This window comes from Brachyhypopomus gauderio, chromosome 6 (assembly GCF_052324685.1).
Source record: "Brachyhypopomus gauderio isolate BG-103 chromosome 6, BGAUD_0.2, whole genome shotgun sequence".
NCBI classification, from domain to species: Eukaryota; Metazoa; Chordata; class Actinopteri; order Gymnotiformes; family Hypopomidae; genus Brachyhypopomus; species Brachyhypopomus gauderio.
This window is the reverse complement of record NC_135216.1, coordinates 14542388-14561832: the sequence shown is the minus strand read 5'-3', so window position 1 is coordinate 14561832 and position 19445 is coordinate 14542388. Positions and strand designations below refer to the sequence as shown.

The following is a 19445-nucleotide window of genomic DNA, read 5'->3' as shown; positions in this document are numbered from 1 at the left end:
TTGCTGTTTTTCATTTGAAACAGATATGAAATCTAACATTAGTTAGTCCTTGTCTATAAAACCAAGCAGTAGGCTGACATAAGGGATATGCTTAAGGCTTTGGTTCTCATTACTTCAGGGATATTATAAACCTCAGGGATATTATAAAACCCATCTTTTAAAGTTAAATGCTGGCATGCGTCCCTGTGCTGAAAGCACCTGCCCCTTGGCTTTTGAGTCAACAACCTTTCTCCCCATCTTTAAAATTGAAGTTGTAGGTAAATGGTTGATGTGCTACATTAGCAGAACTTTTTAATTTGTCATGGTAGTTTAATGGGCAACAGTCAGATCACTGTGACTTATCTGACCCCTATAAAGCTTTGTGCGGAGGAAACATCACCTCCATGAACGGCACCATCTTCTCCCCCGGACACCCGGCCGAGTACCCCAACTTCCAGGATTGTGTGTGGAGTGTGAGGGTGCCCCCTGGCCACGGCATCTACATCAACTTCACCGTCCTCAGCACAGAACCCATTTATGACTACATCACTGTGTGGTAAGAGTTCAAATGCGTCCCATTAACATGTCACAGTAATGGTGTACTTAATAAGGAATCAATTAATATTCAGCAACTGATCAATAACAAACAGCATTGTCAGAGCAGGTCAGCTAATCAAACAGAGACAAACAGGCCAGCTCTGCCGAGAGGCTTGGTTGATTGTGTGTCTAAAAGGGGTAATGAATGTGCAAGCCTGAAAGAGCATCAGGCCTCTGTAGGCCCGCGGGACTGCCATGAAAAGATCAGTCTCTGTAGGGCATATCCAATACCACTCTATTAGCAGCGCTAAAGGACAACCACATGTGTGTTAGCAGGAAAACTACAGGCATATGAAACACGCCTCCAGCACTAGCAGCCGAGCTGTTTGTCACACGGCTTGTTTTTGTACACCATCTCTTCACATTTATAGCAAAATTAAGATCCAGTCTTGATACAATGAGGTCTTTGCTAAAGCATGTTCTGCCTAAATGAATAATGAAAATGGTGGTTCTATAATAGCATTGTACGTTTCCTCTGTTAAAGAATTGGGTGGGGCTACAAGCATTATTTTTGTTCTAAACATGAGAATGGAAGATTATGAAAATGCTCATGAAATATGTGTTCCTGAAATTGCTGGCATGAAACTGGGTCCTCCATTTTGTTTACGTGTTCAGACATTTGGAGGCTTAATTAAACAAATTTTTTAAATCTTTGCATTTCCATTCTAATTTGCATTCACATTTGCTCTAAGCTTTGACTCTCCCTGTAGGTAAAAGCTTTGCCAATTAGATGCACTTCTGAATTATTACTATAGCTACCGTTTGTCTTTGTGGGAAAATAGCTAATTTTGTGTAAAGCTATTATCATGCAGATGTATAGATAACTCTGAAGGAAAACTTCAGAAAGCCTAATTCCAAGGATTTTTAAAGTTAATACCTTCCAAATGGCAATTATTAAAGCAACACAAAAATGAACAATTAAATACAGCAGAATAACAATCCATAACATTCCCAAGGTTTGTAACGGTATTTGTAATGCAGACCGGTTGTCTAGCCAGACGTGCAGAGAGAGTTGTCTGTGATTGTCGATGTGTTGTTCTGTTGGAGTGGTACAGCAAGCTTGGTAGGTGAGACTTGCAGCTGTGGGTTTGTCCAGCTGGCTAGTTTAAAGAGCTGTGCTTTCTGGGTAATTTTTCTTCGTAGTGCCGTGACACTGCTGTTGCGTGGTGCATGTTATAATGGACCACAGGAAACAGTTTGACTCTCAGTAATTAATGTCTATGGAACAATCTTGCATTAGAGGTCCTTTTTGTTTGAGAGAAATTCTACAGGGTCCTTTTATTTATTAATGTTGTCTGCACATTCTCCACAACCAACAGCTTTAAATAATGTATCTTATGCTGACGTAGAGAGCACATTACCGATGTGTTTTGCTTCTGATTTTTATTTTTATATATATATATATATATATATATATATATATATATATATATATATATATATATATATATATATATATATATATATATATATTTTGGGAGGGGGGTACTTTTGGTTTATTTATTTATTTGCTTTTATGCTGCCCCTCAGCCTCAGATTGCAGTTGTTATTTGTTTCTGCATCTGTAAACCCACAACTGTTGAGAAAGACACAAATGCATGCACACACACACACACACACACACACACACACACACACACACACACACACACACACACACACACACACGCACTCCTTCACCTCTCGCATCAGTTCCTTATTGTGTTGCACCCGGTGGCCATCTCATGTGTTAGAGGTGACCCAGATAAAAGACTATTTTGCTAGCTCATTAGTCCAGTGAAATGGTACGTGGACAGGAAGCTGCTCTCTCTCCCGTACCAGGGCCTGCCCCTGCAGGGCATGGACCCACAGGCACATCTGCACCACATCTGACACGACCCGGCAGCTTGGCTTTGGGGTCAGGCTTAATTTTTACACTTATCTGGTGGGTGCAGATGTCACGTCATGTTTGAACAGCATTAATCTTCGAGCCAGGAATCTGTAATCCCATGTGTCTCAATTGAGATTCTGGGCACAAGCAGCTTCAACCATCAGCCAGAAAACCACCTTCGCGTTCTGAAACTATTTCTGCTAAATGAAAAAATAGTAGCAGGTGTAAGCTATAATAATAATAATAATAATAATAATAATAATAATAATAATAATAATTTATTAAATATGTTTTATGGTATATATAAATGAACTTATATATACCAAAAAATTCTAAATAATTCGTATGTAAGTGTACCTTCATATATTCCAGCAGTGCTATGCAAAAGTATCTGGAAACCAGTCAGTTTTGCCTTTGAATCTAGCTATAGCCAGGTTTGACTCGGTTTTGTCGCTGTGACAGGGATGGACCAGACCAAAGCTCACCCCAGATCGGCCAGTTCAGTGGGAACACGGCCCTGGAGTCAGTCTACAGCACCTCCAACCAGATCCTCATCAAGTTCCACAGCGACTTCAGTGGCAGTGGCTTCTTCGTGCTGAGCTACCATGGTGAGTGGACCGCACCCTTCCTCCCCCCCGTGTTCAAAAATGGCGCACGATTCAGGTAATTCTGTGGTGTACAGCACTTTTGTAGATTAGCACTCATCTGTGCCATCCACATGTATGTGGGAGCCACTCTGTGTGCACAGCGGCCGCGGATACTGGGCACAGAGGGCACCTGCACTGATTGTATTGACATAAACAGATCAGGCAGCTGAGCTAGCGGACGGGGCTGATCGCTGTCTGCCTGTGTTTATGATTTGCGACATGCTCCCATATCGATCCCCGGCCAGCGGAGGTCGGCAGACACAGCTAACGAGTTCCACGCTCAGAGGGGCGACAAGGCTTACCTACTACTGCAGTCAATTAACTACAGGACCAGCAGCACCGTAGATACAGCTGCGTTTATGCACTGTAGATATAGCTGTGTTTATGCACTGTAGATATAGCTGCGTTTAGGCACTGTGTTTTTACACTACTGTATAGATGGCTGTTTTTCAGACTATGTTACCCCTGTGGACATGAGAACTTTTATTTTTCTTTTACTCATTAAATGAAACATTTATGTCAGTGATTCAGATTTGAAATGAAGTGTTTTATTTTCTCTGAAATAAGTCTGGCTTGGGAATTGCCTGTCTGAACATTCTATAGCTTGTGATACGCAATTGTAGCGTAGAGAAGACTCCACATTCACAGGGAGGTCATCTTGACCTGAATGAGTTTTGCTTTCATTCTGTTTAATGTCCGTTTGACTTTAAACCACAAAATCTCCCCTCAGCTGCTCAGTTGAGATATTTATCTGACGTCCTGCATCCTGTGTAATCAGATACATGGGAAGCATTGGGAAATGACCATCTCCAACCCCACTGTGTTAAACACCACATATCACCAGCATGCACCAAATCAGCGTAGAAGAGGGTCTCGCCGTGCGATCAAGAGGCCGAGGCGCACTTGTGACTGCGTGTGCGTTCACGCCAGGTTTATTAGCACTGGTTTAATCAGTCGATCTCAAAGGACACCAGAGAAGCACCTGGAACGGGCGACACCCCGGCGTAAAGACCTCAGCCTGCTGCCGTAACCGCGGCCGTAGGAAGCATCGCTGGAGAAAACAAGCACGACTACTGTCTTCATCACCAACATTCCCCTCCCCCCCGTCCGGAGCTCTTGCTTCCTGATTAGAGAGGGAAATGAAGAGCCTCTCACGGAGGCTAATGGGGAACTTCAGCATGTGGCTGCCGTCGAGGGCCTCCGCCTCGTCTGGAAGCCCCGCCCCCAAGCGCCCCTCGCCTCTCGATGAGTGCCGTCACCGCGCGAGCGTCTGAGGTCTGAGCTCGGCTCTTCGTTACGTGAGACGAGGTGACGCGGGGCCAGATGAAGCTCATCAACCTCCAGCTCCCCTCATCAGACCGTCACGGCCCGCGCTGGTTAGCTCATCCGGTCTGCTTCAGGGTCCCAACCATGTGGTCCATTAACACCAGAATAATTAACACTCCAGATTATACAGGGTGATGCTTATAGTAATTAACATCAGTACATGTTGTTATCTATATATACCATGCAAGAAATTGTGATGTAGTAATTGCAACATTGACCTACCGGTCACAGATCTTTCAAGAATAAAAGTTGAATTACTTGTGTTCTTGGAAAGTGAATAAACCATTATGTGCTTCAGTGCTTATTTTGTGTATTTAGCCTTTGTAAAAAGTGTTCTACAAGAGTTGCAATCCCTCTGTTGTTCCACTGCTGGTGTTGAACGTGTGGTGCAAGGACACACACACAAACCTGAAAAATTGCTGCTCCCTCCCCGGAATGGAAAGTTTATTTAAGGCAAAAAAATAAAGATGAAGAGAGTGAAGTGGTTCCTCCCTAAGAGCGAGAGGAGCAGGTGTGATGAGTCAGCAGCTCCGCGCTGGGACACGGCGTCTGCCGAAGGAGCAGAGTATTACTGCCCCGCTGTCTCTCGGGACACCGCTCATGTTCTAACGCTCACATGGAGGAGAGGTGAGTGGACAGATGTGTATGTCATCAGCAGGAGCCAAGCTGGAGCTTGTGCTAGCCAATACACCCGCCGGACCAGGCCTGCGTGGACTAGATGTTAGCGGCCGATGGGTTGCGTTTCGGAGGTGGAGGGTTGCTGCGGTCAGCCCCTGCCTACAGAGGGCTGATCCTGCTGGGTCTCGCAGTGTCACCGTATTTAATCACATCATTAGGTGCCTGTGCAGGGGCTCCTGTCATTGGCCCCACCTCAGGCCTGCTCAGCGCTCCCACCGCCTCACCTTCTGTGACCCTTTCATGCAAATGAGCAGCCTAGGCAACAGTTCCCGCAGTTCCCGTGTGACGTGCCTGGATTTCTACAGAACTGTGTGGCCTCACCGTTTTGAACTCGTGTTCCTTTATGGTCCATTTCTCACCTCTTCAATGTCTTTTTTTTTGACACCCAGGATAAATAAATTGTGATTTTAAGCTTTTACAAACGATGCTCTCGGGTATCATGGCAGGTTTTCTCACACTTCCTCTTCTCTTCATGAACAGCTTACCAGTTGCGGGTGTGCCAACCTCCCCCAGAAGTGGCTAACGCAGATGCCCTGATGGAGGATAACGAATTTGAGATCGGTAGGAATCTTCATCTCTTATTGACCTCAAAGATTACTGGAGGAAAACCCCTCTAGAAGAAAGTCCTCTTACATATATTTCTTCAGAAGGCATTTCTTTAGAAAAGCTTCCTCTAGAAAGTATTTTCTAGCACTCTAGCCTCTTGATTCCAGGGTTACTTTCTCATATGAAGCACAACCAGCCTCTCACTTAGAACATGCTTTCAGGTGATTCACCCTTTTGAAAATTTAAAAAGTGTAACTCACTTACTGACCAACACTGAACATGTTTCTGTCAGGTATCCTACAGTGGGGAAAATAAGTATTTAGTCAGTCACCAATTGTGCAAGTTCTCCCACTTAAAAAGATGAGAGAGGCCTGTAATTGACATCATAGGTAGACCTCAACTATGAGAGACAAAATGTGAAAAAAAAAGAGAAAATCATTTTGTCTGACTTTTAAAGAATTTATTTGCAAATAATGGTGGAAAATAAGTATTTGGTCACCTACAAACAAGCAAGATTTCTGGCTGTCACAGACCTGTAACTTCTTTTTTAAGAGGCTCCTCTTTCCCCAACTCATTACCTGTATTAATGGCACCTATTTGAAGTCGTTAACAGTATAAAAGACACCTGCCCACAACCTCAAACAGTCACACTCCAAACTCCACTATGGTGAAGACGAAAGAGCTGTCGGAGGACACCAGAAACCGAATTGTCGGCTGGGAAGACTAAATCTGCAATAGGCAAGCAGCTTGGTGTGAAGAAATCTACTGTGGGAGCAATAATCAGAAAATGGAAGACCTACAAGACCACTACTAATCTCCCTCGATCTGGGGCTCCACGCAAGATCTCAGCCCGTGGGGTCAAAATGATCACAAGAACGGTGAGGAAAAATCCCAGAACCACAAGGGGGGATCTAGTGAATGACCTGGAGAAAGCTGGGACCAACGTTACAAAGGCTACCATCAGCAACACACTACAACGCCAGGGACTCAGATCTTGCAGTGCCAGACGTGTCCCCCTGCTTAAGCCAGGCACGTCTGAAGTTTGCTAGAGAGCATTTGGATGTTCCAGAAGAGTATTGGGAGAATGTCATATGGTCAGATGAAACCAAAGTAGAACTATTTGGTAAAAACACAACTAGTCGTGTTTGGAGGACAGTGAATGCTGAGTTGCATCCAAAGAACACCGTACCAACTGTCAAGCATGGGGGTGGCAACATCATGCTTTGGGGCTGTTTCTCTGCAAAGGGACCAGGACGACTGGTCCGTGTACATGAAAGAATGAATGGGGCCATGTATTGTGAGATTTTGGGTGCAAACCTTCTTCCATCAGCAAAGGCAATGAAGATGAAACATGAGGAGATCTGCATGGAGGAATGGGCCAACATACCAGCAACAGTGTGTGCCAACCTTGTGAAGACTTACAGAAAACGTTTGACCTCTGTCATTGCCAACAGAGGATATACAACAAAGTATTGAGATGAACTTTTGTTATTGACCAAATACTTATTTTCCACCATTATTTGCAAATAAATTCTTTAAAAGTCAGACAAAATGATTTTCTCAATTTTTTTTTCACATTTTGTCTCTCATAGTTGAGGTCTACCTATGATGCCAATTACCGGCCTCTCTCATCTTTTTAAGTGGGAGAACTTGCACAATTGGTGACTGACTAAATACTTATTTTCCCCACTGTATGTCTATAAAGTATCTGTGGTAGAAGAATGCTTTGAGTTTACTCACTTCCATCCCTGCCGCCACTACCTAAGCCTGCTTGGTGTGCAGCTGCGGCCACTGGTCCTGTGACCTCTGCCCTGTGGTCACTGTGTGGTATGTTGATAGTGCTAGCGCAGTGTCTGCAGCAGGTGTGACTGCACTTCAGAACCATCCAGCCTCACTCACAGTCGGAGTTATAGAAAGTGGACCATTACAGTAAGTGAGATGGAACCACCTTGCCCATTGTCCAGAGACGTAGCCATCTGTGTGAGCTCTTCCACCTGGAATCGCACCCATACGTCATCTTGCTCACATTTGGCACCTGCCAACATGGGATTATTTTAGATTGGACCGTTTGGATGATGAAGGCAATGAAGAAGATTCACGAGCTTCTCGTCAGCCCATCAGAGAGGTGGACATTTCTGGTTTACAGCTCAGTGATCAACGTTTCAACTTTAAACGAATAAATACACGTCATCTTCATATCAGGGGCATCTGTCTCTATTAAAACGTTGTGAGTTAGCTGCCCCCCTTAATTAAACAGCCACTTAATCATCACACACTCCTTGCCTGTTTCTCCCTGTGTCTCCTAGGTGATATTATCCGTTATCGCTGCCACCCTGGCTTCACTCTGGTGGGCAGTGAGATTCTTACATGCCGATTGGGCGAGAGGTTGCAGATGGATGGCCCGCCTCCTGTATGCCAAGGTGAGCCTTCAAACCACCAGTCGTAGCTTCAGGACAGTCGTACATTCACTCTCTCTCTCCCTCGGGTAATGACCAAGATGAAAGTATCGTATTGCCTCGAGTAGCAGATGAAACTGTGTGTATGTGCGAGTCTTCGTGGAAAGCTAACCTTTTAGCTTCAGATGTCTCAGATATATCAGTGGCTATCATTTGTTGGTGTAGAGATGTGTTGACTCCAGCAGTGGGCCACAGCTCCGAGTTAAAGTGGAGACTGATGAAAGACCGTCGGTCCTGTCGTGTTTTCTGCTCTCTGTTTTGGAGGCACTGTGCAAAGCATTTCTTGCTGAGTTTAGAGCCTCAAACAGCTGCGGCCATTAATCTTTTAAAGCCCACTGTGCCTCCCTGTGAGGACGGCCCTCACTTTGCAAGAGTTTGTCCTCGGCTAAGATTCACGAGAGCGCCTGTGAACGGTGAACTCGCCGCACGAGCTCAGTGATTTGTTTTGCCCATTAAAGCAGAATTCCAAAGTGATGTAAACAAAGGAAGACAAAGTGAAATGATTTGTATCAAGTATTGCTAACAAATGTGGGGAAATGCACCAGTCACAGACCCTGAGATAAACGTGCTGGCAAATGGTCCTTACACCTTCTTCTGATGCACGGAATTTGAATGGAAAGAGTTCGTCTCGGGTGAGACTTGGGAGCTCTTTGAGAGTGCAAATCTGAAAGATTCGTCTTTTGTTGCCATGGCAGTGCAATGTCCCGCTCACGACGTGCGCTTTGACTCGACGGGCGTGATCCTGAGCCCTGGCTACCCGGACAGCTACCCCAACCTGCAGATGTGTTCCTGGAGCATCAGCCTGGAGAAGGGCTACACCATCACCCTGCACTTCGAGTCCTTTCAGACCGAGAAGGAGTACGACATTCTCGAAGTCTACGATGGTAAACCACGTATTTTACAACTTGTGCTTACGTCGTATGTAACTGTATCGTACAGGCTGAAAAAGTGACCTTACCTACTACAATGGTAAGTGTTCAGATACTGATATCAGCTCGTTGTGACCTAGCCCCAGTCCTTTGATGATGGGTTTTGACAACTTTTTTGACAACTTTTTGTTGGGATAAACAAGTGGTGTTGAAGCTGAACCAGCACTGACCATCCCTGCCGTCATCACCGTGTTTGCTGTTATGTATGGATTGGTGAATGCATGCAGAATGCAGTATGGACATTGTTCAAGGCAAGAGTTGTCGAGAACCAGTAGGGGATTTTTTAAAATCAGAAATCCAAGATCTTGGTAAACTGTGCAGCTGTATAAGCTGTGTGTACATTTATTGGCTCTAGCATCTCAGCATCTCTGGTTTTTATCTGTTTTATACTCCACTGAAGCGCCATGAAAAGGCAAAGATAAAACGTGAAACTTGAAATGATACTAATCCATCAGGGGAGCGTATTTCATGCCAGATTATTAGTAGTCATGTTGGACCTTGTTTTTAAGTCTTTTTAACTTTATCTGTACATTTGATCTTGTGCCATCGGCTTATTTTGATTTTCACACTACAAAGTGACTGCATGACTTTTTGTCTCAGGCTTTATCCATCTCTCTGCCTCCCTCAACCCCTCTGTTTCCCCCCACCTCCCTACTGCCCCCTCCCTACTGCCCCCCGTACCCCCCACCAACTCTCTCTCTGCCTGTCATTTTGTAAGGTCCTACTATTCACAGTCAGACACTGGCCACTCTGAGTGGTGACCTCTCCACCCCTTTCAACATCACGACCACTGGCCACCAGCTCCTACTGCGCTGGTCAGCTGACCACGGCACCAATAAGAAGGGCTTCCGCACCCGCTATGTCGGTGAGTATCAAAGTATGTATCCATTTAAATCACTTTTTCACTTGCACGTTTCTTTCTGCTCCTCAATCTGAGCAAGCATGTGGATACAAGCATGGTGTGTGTGTGTGTGTTTGTGTGTGTGTATGTGTGTGTGTGTGTGTGTGTGTGTGTGTGTGTGTGTGTGTGTGTGTGTGTGTGTGTGTGCAGGTGTGTGTTTGTGTGCGTGCACAATTATCTTTTGTCATGTGTGAATTTTAATACACTCTATACACAAACTCCCTTACCTTTATTAGGAACACCATAGTAATGGACCCCCATTAAGGACCCCCGTTAACTCACAGAATGCCCTGTGTAATTAGTGAGCTGATGCATGACAAAGCGGTGGACGGTACTGTCCTCCTGGTGTGTTATGCTGTCCTCTGAGTGAGTTACGCCGCCCTCTAACTCCGCACAAGCTGTATCCTGACTGGATGCTGTGACTGGCCATGTGACCAGGGGAAGACTTGCCTGTCGAGTAGGAATCTGCTATGATGAAAATAAGGAGGGAAACGGGGGGGAAAAGCTTGTTGGAAACATTTCTTTAAGATATCGGTTCATGTTGACGTGACTGCATAATGTAATTGCTGCAGATTTTCCAGCTGCAAATCTCCTGTTCTACCACATCCCAAAGGTGCCACTGAGGAGCCACAGATGTGCGCTGAACTCACAGTCATGGTTATCGCACCACTTTAAGATGAACTGTGCTGTGGGACATGGCGCGTTATCGTGCTGGAAACAGCCATTATACGGGTAAATGGATGCCCATAGTCTGCAGCAACTCTCCGCTAGATTGTGGCATTCAGACGATGCTCGACTGGCATTAGATGGCCCAGTGTGTGCCAAGAAAACATTCCTTACGCCACTGCACCAGTGACACCAGCCTGAGCTGCTAACACATGGCATCCATGGATTTATTCTGTTCATGCCAAATTCTGATCCTACTATCTGCATGACAGAGCAAATTAAGATTTATCAGTCTAGGCAATGTTTTTCCAATTTTCAACTGTTTGAGTGAGTCTGTGTGCATTGTAGCCCCTGACTGTCCTGTTTCAGCGAGTCTGTGTCCACTGTAATCGGGGACTGTGGTTCTTTGATCAGACTCCGCTGTTGGAACCGATTCACCTGATTCAAAATGTTGCAGTTATGAGATTCTTTATCTGCTCAGCATGTTTGTAAAGAAGGACTGTGTGAGGTACCATAACCTTTCTGGTCAGTTCGTACAAGTTTAGCTGTAGTATAGCTCCTCTGACCTCTGTGAGGTACCATAACCCTCCTGTCAGTTCGTACCACTTTAGCTGTATTATAGCTCCTCTCACCTCTCTCTCTCCAAAAGGTGCTTCAACCCACAGACCTGCCGTTCACTGCCTGGTATTCACACCACTGTGTGTAAATGGTAGAAATGTGAAACTTCCAGGAGATTAGGACATATTTATGAACTTCTCAAACCGTCCTACCTGTCACCAATAGCCATGGACCATGTTACCTAGATCAAATTATTCTTCTTATTGATGTTTGATGTGAATAGTTGTAATTTCTAGGCCAGTGAGGGCATATTGTTGCCACTGCTCTGCTGCCACCTGATTGGATAATTACACGAATGAGCAGATGTTGCTAATAAAGAGACCAATGGGTTGCTCCACTAATATAGAGAGTACATTACTGATGCTGTACACTTCCTGACAGGCCCTGTCAAATACACACACGCACAGCTCTGAAGGATTTTCTTTTGCCTTTTGTCATTTTTACCCAAGAGGGAAAGTGTGGGCACTCAGCTTTAAAATGTCAGAGTACGGTTCCACTGTGTGATAGAAATGGCCTTGCCAGTGCCGCTGTATGCTGCGCACACTCCTGCAGTCGTCACGGTGATGGGGGCATGGCCCACTGGCCCAGCCCAGTTCTGTATTAATGTTACTACAGATGCCACTCGAGATGTCACTAAGAGCCCGGGGAGCCCAACCACACACATTACTCTCACCCTTCAGTCCTTACCATATTTCCTCCCCATCCTAGTGTGTGTGTGTGTGTGTGTGTGTGTGTGTGTGTGTGTGTGTGTGTGTGTGTGTGTGTGTGTGTGTGGAGGGGGGGTTTGTATGCCTCAGGTTAGTGTTCGATCGTGTGTATGCATGAGAGTGTGAACACGACATGGTTGACTCTGTGTATCTCTGTGTAAAGAGGGCGTGTGCTTCTGTTGGACATCTGCAGAAGAGTGAAGAGGATGAGTGTGGACACACTGAGCAGGGCACTCTGGTCATCTCACAGAGACGATGTCTCTAGTGGCCCTTGTGCTTTCCCAGAGTGGACAGAGTCTATTATATTGCATCTCTTCAGGGGACAGGGTCAGAACCTTGTGACATATTGATGAATCTAATAATATTACTGCATTTTTTATAAAGACGTATTATTACTGGGTTGGGTTATTGCCCCCAGTGTTTTTCATGCACACAAACACAAACACACACACACACACACCCACACACACACACACACACACACACACACACACACACACACACACACACACACACATATATAAACCTAAACCAAATAATGCTGGCTCAAGACTAGGAATACTGAACCAAATATGTGATAATAGGAGAAGCCAGTATGTGTTCATTTCACGAACTGAGAGGTTTTGCTGTTGAATGGGGTTGGAGGAAAGTGAAGAAACAGCATCATTGTGTGTTGATGAAACACTTAAAATCCTTGAACAAGTATTACTACAGCCCAAGCAACAGACGGTGTCATCACTACCTCAGCTTTACGCAAGTAGCAGCAATGATGTCTGAAATGAATAATGAAGGTTGAGTTACTTCTCAAATAATTTTTTCCACACTGTCCATGCGAGGTTCACATGGACTGAACAATCAAGGCTAATTGAGCACTGAAGTCTAGTTTGAGTTGAACTGTAAAGTCAGTGAAGATGAGTTTTACCAACAGGTCCCAAGGCACTGGTCTGTCACTGGTCTATCACTGGTCTCAGTGAGACTTGGTCTGGTCTCACTGGGCATTTATCACTCTGGTTGAGCCTTTAGCAAAACAAATGTCAATATGAATCCAGTTCTGAAGAAATCCTACATTTTTGCAATAGAAATTACTGAACAGTATTATAACACCATTATCAAATCCATATGAAGGCAAGGGTAAAGAGTGTGAGAGTAAAACACCAGAGAAATCACGGCACTACCTTTCAAAGGTCAGACTTCAAACCTAATAACTATGAATCTCTGAAAACAGCTCAGATACACTCATTCCAGATAGTCTATCCTTGTTCAAGTTTCAAATAATTAAATGGTCTTCTACAATTACAAATAATGTGTTCTGCTTAGTTTTCTTAGGACACGCATATATATTTACATTTCTGAGATTTTAATGAAATAATAAGAACTATCATCATATTATGGGCTCTGTGGAGAATAACAGTATCATATAACACGGAGTACTGAAGCCAGAGAGTATTTCATTCTCCAGCAGAGAATGTCTGGAGGTTTGTGTGAAGATAATCATCTTAGAAGTATGCGTGAGACTTTGGAGCAAATCTTTGAAGTGTTATGATTTCTTTGCAACAGCTCCCACCAACACACTACCACCACCTACCCGTCAGTTTCTCACACACACACACACACACGTACACAGACACATGTGCGCATGTACACACATACCTACACAGAGTTAAACAGATCTACAGTGTTTTTCCTTTAAGGCAGACTGGTTCCCTTCAGGACTGCAGTATCTGCTCTGTGCAGTGCTCTCACTCAGCAGTAGCACTGCCAGTTCTGCTCTATCTGAGATTAAGGCCTCTCCTCCTGGGTGAACTCCAGTTCAACACAAATGTGACTGGAGGGGGAGTCAGGGAGCAGAGAGAGGCAACGTCCTCATCTTCTGTCTGACGAAAATAGTTCCACTTGCTTCTTTTCTGCTTGAGTTATGCTTCCTGATCGATTAAGACAGGGTAGTCGTGTCAGTCCGAGCGTTTGAGGCTCCATTCGAACTCGGAGCAAATGCGGCATGACGACACCTTAACTATGCCGCTCGTGAACGCGGGCCTGTCATTAGCGGCTGCTGTGGATGATGGATAGCTCATTCATTATAACACAATCTCAAAAGCAAATGATCTCTTTAGCATGGTAATGTAGAGTCTCAATTCAAAGGACAAGCATCCATTTTAATTCTTCCCAAGTTCTTTTGCGCTTCTTTACACCAAGAAACACTAGATTATCCCAAGCTCATTAAATCTCAGGAGCCCTCTGTGCTCATCCAAACCTCTAGTTAATGTGTGCGCGCTTCACTTTAATTGTGTGATTGTGTGATTGTGTGTGTGTGTGTGTGTGTGTGTGTGTGTGTGTGTGTGTGTGTGTGTGTGTGTGTGTGTGTGTATGAGAGAGAGAGAGAGAGAGAGAGAGAGAGAGAGAATGTATGCCTTGCATGCCAGCAAAAGAAGGAACTAAAATGTGCGACCTTGCTTATGAAAGGTAAGCACAAGAAGTGCTTGCTTTATTCCTGCAGATTAGAGAGAATCTGAATAATTCAGAACTGCATGTCACTACTGGGGGTTGGTTTTGGATAATACTAAGTCATATTTGAGCTTTTAAAGCCTGATATGCCAGATCATATTTTTGTAATTTGCTAATAATGTATTTGCAAAAAATTCTTTCAGAACAGCATCTCAGCTTTTATAGGATGTTAAACACAATAGCATTTCAGTGAATTACACTAAACAAAGAAGATTATGGTGCTATCAATTTTTTCTTTGATTCATTGTTTAGAAACAAGTAATTGAAGCACCACCACCATGCCTTCAGTTGTGTTAATCTTGTCACACTGATTACTTCGGGATGCCTAAATCAATTTCACACTAAATAAGGCGCAATCATTTTCCATGCTAATAAAATTCTAAATTCTCTTTACTGACTGTCAGGGACATCGTAATATCCCTTAAGGCCTTTAAAATATTTTGCAATTATAAACCATAACTGGATTCACTAATATTTGAATCTGTGGCCTTTCTATATACTGTGCCAAACCAACACTTTGCACATTAGCCAAACTCATAAACCACCATAGTTTACCGTACTTATCAGCATCCGCACTTTGCTAACTGCGTCCTGAGCAGCTGAGCGAAGCCACGGCTTCCCAACACATGGCTGAAGGCATGCAGAGGTGGCCCAGGCACAGGGCCCCGCCCTGGGTGCCCGTGAAAGAGGTGATGGGGCCCTCTGTGTGTGTCCTCCTGTGACCCCGTGTAGCCCTGTACTGCAGCACCCCAGACTCGCCCCTTCACGGATCCATCAGCAGCCAGACCGGGGGTCACCTCAACAGCCTGGTGCGCTGGGCCTGCGACCGCGGCTACCGCCTCGTGGGCAAGAGCACGGCCGTGTGCAAGAAGACTCCGTACGGGTACTACGACTGGGACGCGCCGGTACCCGCCTGCCAAGGTAGGAACGAAGAGATTGGTCCTGCTGTGTGGGCAGAACATCCCGTTCATGTCCTTAAAGCCCCCACCATCTTATTAATTGTGCTCAGTTTGGGCAGTAATGCCAGGCTATTATGGAGTAACTTTCAGGTCATTCTGTGTGGAATTCAGTTGAAAATCATTACTTTATACTAATTGATCAAAATATCATATTATTCTGTTAATATCCTAATATTCTATTCACATTCTTCTGAATTTTTAATGCAACATTTACAATGCTGAAACCTGCATATATATATTTCAGGAAATAAAGCGAAATTGCATAGAACATGATGTTATAGATGAAGAGGGAGTGGGGCTGTGATCTATGGCCAACCCTAATCACACCCCAGTGCCCTACAGCGTGTACTCAGTGCTCACACCACTCTCTCCCTGACGCTGCGTATTCGTGATGTTTGGTTCGTCGCGTCTGTGCCTAAACAGTGCAGCTCTGGCCACCATCTGCATCATTTCTGCTGCATTAGCTCTGTGCTCGGCCCTGTTCTCTGAGCGCCTTCAGCTATGCCGGATAGAGAGTCCTGCCCGGCTCCCCGGCTAATGTCAAGTGACACTTAAATGACTCGGTTGAGCTTCTAAAGTGTCCCAGCCGCGTTGCTGTTGTACTCTGTTCTAAGGTAGACCAAACAGGCCTCACCTCCTGTCATCATCAAAGTGTGTCAGCCCACGAGGGAGTCTTTGATTTGTGTTTGTTCGCTTTGGTCGCAATACGACTGTGTTTTCAGTAACATTGAAGAAAAGTGGGAGGTTAGAGTTGTGCACGTGCTTGGGTGTTGATCGTTTTCCAACTCTTTTAAGGGCTCGACCTTAAAACATAGTTCATCCCTAGGACATGTTTTATATTCCATAGTTGGGATAAACTACTGTAGGCTGATGTGCTCTGTGGTTATGTGCCACTTATATAACGGAGGATGTGACACAGAGTAAGACTTTCCATTGGCTGGTTGGTTTGATAAGGCCTTGTCAATGGCGCAGGGAAAGAAGCTGGCAGAACCATGGTTCCCAGTTCACTTCTGAGCTCCTCTTAGTTCTTCTAATGCCATTTACTGTGTGACTTTTCAGTTAGTCTCTTAAACAAACCTTCGACCTTTTGCAGGGGTTATTTTGCGTCTGCACATGCAACAAAATGTTACACACAGTCCATTAAAAAGCAACCGCACAGCTTATGAACTGCTGGAGGGTAGCTGACGTTCCAGTGGTGCCGCAGCCGAACGGTCTAATGTCACGGCTTTTTCATTCAGCGTGAGCTGATGTTTAGTAAGAGCTGAAGATTTCAAGGCCCCCTCTCCTCCCTCCTCCTAGCTGTGTCCTGTGGGGTGCCCAAGGCTCCTGCCAATGGGGGCGTGCTAGCGGTGGACTACTCTTTGGGAACCCGAGTGACCTATTTCTGTAATGACGGCTACCGGCTGTCCTCCAAGGAGCTGACCAGCGCCGTGTGTCAGCCCGACGGCACCTGGAGTAACCACAACAAGATTCCCCGGTGCTCAGGTACAAGGCCTTTCCTCACCCAATCACACAGGCTCAGATCCTCTTCAGAGTGCATTCCCTAGCTCCTGACACACACACACACACACACACACACACAGCCTCAGTAATGTGACCTCTCTTTTATTTATGAGCAGAATATGTTCTCAGAGCCAAAACATTAAGTTATTATCCATTAAAGATTGGGCACAAATGCCTTGGCCACTTTACAAAACTGTGCAAAATATGATCACTGGTTTTTAAAATGTAGGGAACAGCATTTGAATGTTTTATGATCTAGTGCTGAGTTAAGAGCAGTGGGCAGGTTGTGTTTCGGTTCTTATTCATCCCAGTAAGAATGAAAAATAAAGTGTAATAAGAATTCCTTGTTGTTGTTCACTCAGCCCTTATTATGTGGACAGAATAGCTATGAGCTAAAGGTTCATTTTACTGTAAACAACATAATTAGCGTTGATTTTTTATAATTACAATTACTGTCAAAGCTTACCTTATGTTATGGTTTTTTTTGCCAACAATAAATGTATAGCAATTAAGTAAATCACAAATAGACAATAATGATTCTTTATGTTGTTTGTTTGCTTTTTCAATGTTCGTGTATGTTTGCTTGTGTGCCTGCCTATGCATCTGTCTGTGTGTTTGTGCGTGCGTGCGTGCATGTGTGTGTGTGTGTGTGTTCAGTCGTTGTGTGCCCTAGCATTGGGTCTTTTTCTCTGGAGCACGGACGGTGGCGGATCGTCAATGGTTCCCATTATGAGTATAGGACTAAAATCATCTTTACCTGTGACCCCGGTTATTACCGTCTGGGACCCGCCCACATCCAGTGTATGGCCAATGGAGTGTGGAGCTGGAGGAATGAGAGGCCCCACTGTCAGAGTGAGTGGCAGTCACTATTTACTACTAACCAACTAGAAACATCCATTACCTTAGTTTCAACAAATTCGTATTAGCAAGAGTGGCACGAGTAGAGGTACAGACTTACCCAGCTTTCATTTTGACTTGTTGAACACGTCACATATGTGAGGGGAAAAAACGTTGAAAAAATTGAAATTAATCCCAATCATGCTTTTTGTAGGAGGTTTTGATATGCTTGTATCAAAATGTTAAAAATTATGTGGTCTAACTTTGCCGAACTGGCAATTAAATGCAAAAACATTTTTTTTTTCACTCTGCTCCTTGTATCCTCCCGTTCTCTTCTTAGTTATCTCGTGTGGAGAGCTCCCCACACCCGCCAGTGGGAAGAAGATTGGGACACAGACCACCTTTGGGGCCACAGCCATCTTTACATGTGACGCAGGCTACATGCTGGTGGGCTCCACTGTGAGGGAGTGCCTGTCATCTGGTCTGTGGAGCGGAACGGAGACACGATGCCTAGGTAGACCTGTTCACTCACATTCTGCAGGGCCACTTTTTCCCAAAGACTCAGTGCTACCATCGTGGGAGACATGCTTTGCCCACCAGCTTTTACACTGGTACTTTCAATTATGATCCGTACGAGGTGCTAAGATATAATGAACAATCTTCTCTAACCTCTTAAAAGGCTCGTTTGGGTCAGAATCCCAGGCTACAGTCACTTTTAACTGCTCACTTGCCTTCTCTAAAAGGAGCTACCCATAACCCCTTTGACATTGAAAATGGCTGGGTAAAATGGTTCATCATAGATGGAAGACCTTTCCAGCACTAAATGACGAAGAGCCTTTTACATAAGCTTCTTCTAAGGGGGTCATCTTCAGAGCACCAGCTACGAGTGCATTTCCAAATGACTGTGTCATCTCTGTAAATGTGCCTGCCGTTTAAAAAACATACGCTCTCTCTAAAAATATGTATCCTTAATATTTCAGTGCAGTCTCACCAGGTTTAACTGATTCATTCATTTTTTTCGACCATTCTAGCGGGACACTGCGGGCTGCCTGAGCAGATCGTCAATGGTCAGGTGATCGGGGAGAACTTTGGTTACCGGGACACGGTGGTGTACCAGTGCGCTCCAGGCTTCCGTCTCATTGGCTCCTCGGTGCGCATCTGCCAGCAAGACCACAACTGGTCGGGACAGTTGCCCATCTGCATCCGTAAGTCTGTGTGCACCTCACCGTTTTTCTTTTAAAGAACCGGCTACGCAGCAGGTCCTGCTGAGACGGTGTGGATGTCGGGATCAGGACGTTGGAGGATTGAGTGGTGGAGGCAGGAAAGATGCAGTGGCAGCGTCTCCCTCAAAGAGCCTCAGAGCTCTGAATGTAAATGATAAGCAAGAGAAAAATTTACCGCTCCCTTCGGGGGGAAAAAATACGAACACCTGTCCAAACGTGAGAAGTAAACTCTTTGAGAACTTTAGTCATTCTCAGTTAGGGTAGAGGAAGAAAGCGGAGACATGTCTGCACCAGCCTTCATCAAAAGTTTGTCAGGTTAAAGTTACCAAAGTGTTGTGTAACCAGTGGAGGCCCAATCACGTGTTTGTTTAAGCCATTGCTGTGCAGTGCTCGTATGAAGAGCTGTCACCGTAGCGTTCAGCCCCGGCGCCGAACGTGTGCGACGGGTCCCACGGCACGTCGCGGTGTCATCGGCGGCTGAGGGGAGAAACTTGGGCAGAG

The 19445-nt window shown here is 45.0% G+C and overlaps 1 protein-coding gene across 3 annotated transcripts in view; it reads left to right on the top strand.

Moving 5' to 3' along the window:
- The window catches only part of csmd3b (CUB and Sushi multiple domains 3b), a 336693-nt gene that overhangs the window by 278097 nt on the left and 39151 nt on the right, over nucleotides 1-19445 (top strand). For 2 of the 3 annotated variants that reach the window (XM_077009033.1, XM_077009032.1), the window contains exons 43-53: nucleotides 358-535; nucleotides 2909-3054; nucleotides 5578-5658; nucleotides 7950-8063; nucleotides 8795-8983; nucleotides 9747-9905; nucleotides 15155-15343; nucleotides 16681-16866; nucleotides 17542-17736; nucleotides 18062-18235; nucleotides 18753-18926. In XM_077009033.1, coding sequence (XP_076865148.1) covers nucleotides 358-535; nucleotides 2909-3054; nucleotides 5578-5658; nucleotides 7950-8063; nucleotides 8795-8983; nucleotides 9747-9905; nucleotides 15155-15343; nucleotides 16681-16866; nucleotides 17542-17736; nucleotides 18062-18235; nucleotides 18753-18926 — 1785 coding nt within the window. The remainder of the gene's footprint in view (nucleotides 1-357; nucleotides 536-2908; nucleotides 3055-5577; nucleotides 5659-7949; nucleotides 8064-8794; nucleotides 8984-9746; nucleotides 9906-15154; nucleotides 15344-16680; nucleotides 16867-17541; nucleotides 17737-18061; nucleotides 18236-18752; nucleotides 18927-19445) is intronic. The other variant, XM_077009034.1, reaches the window with a different exon arrangement.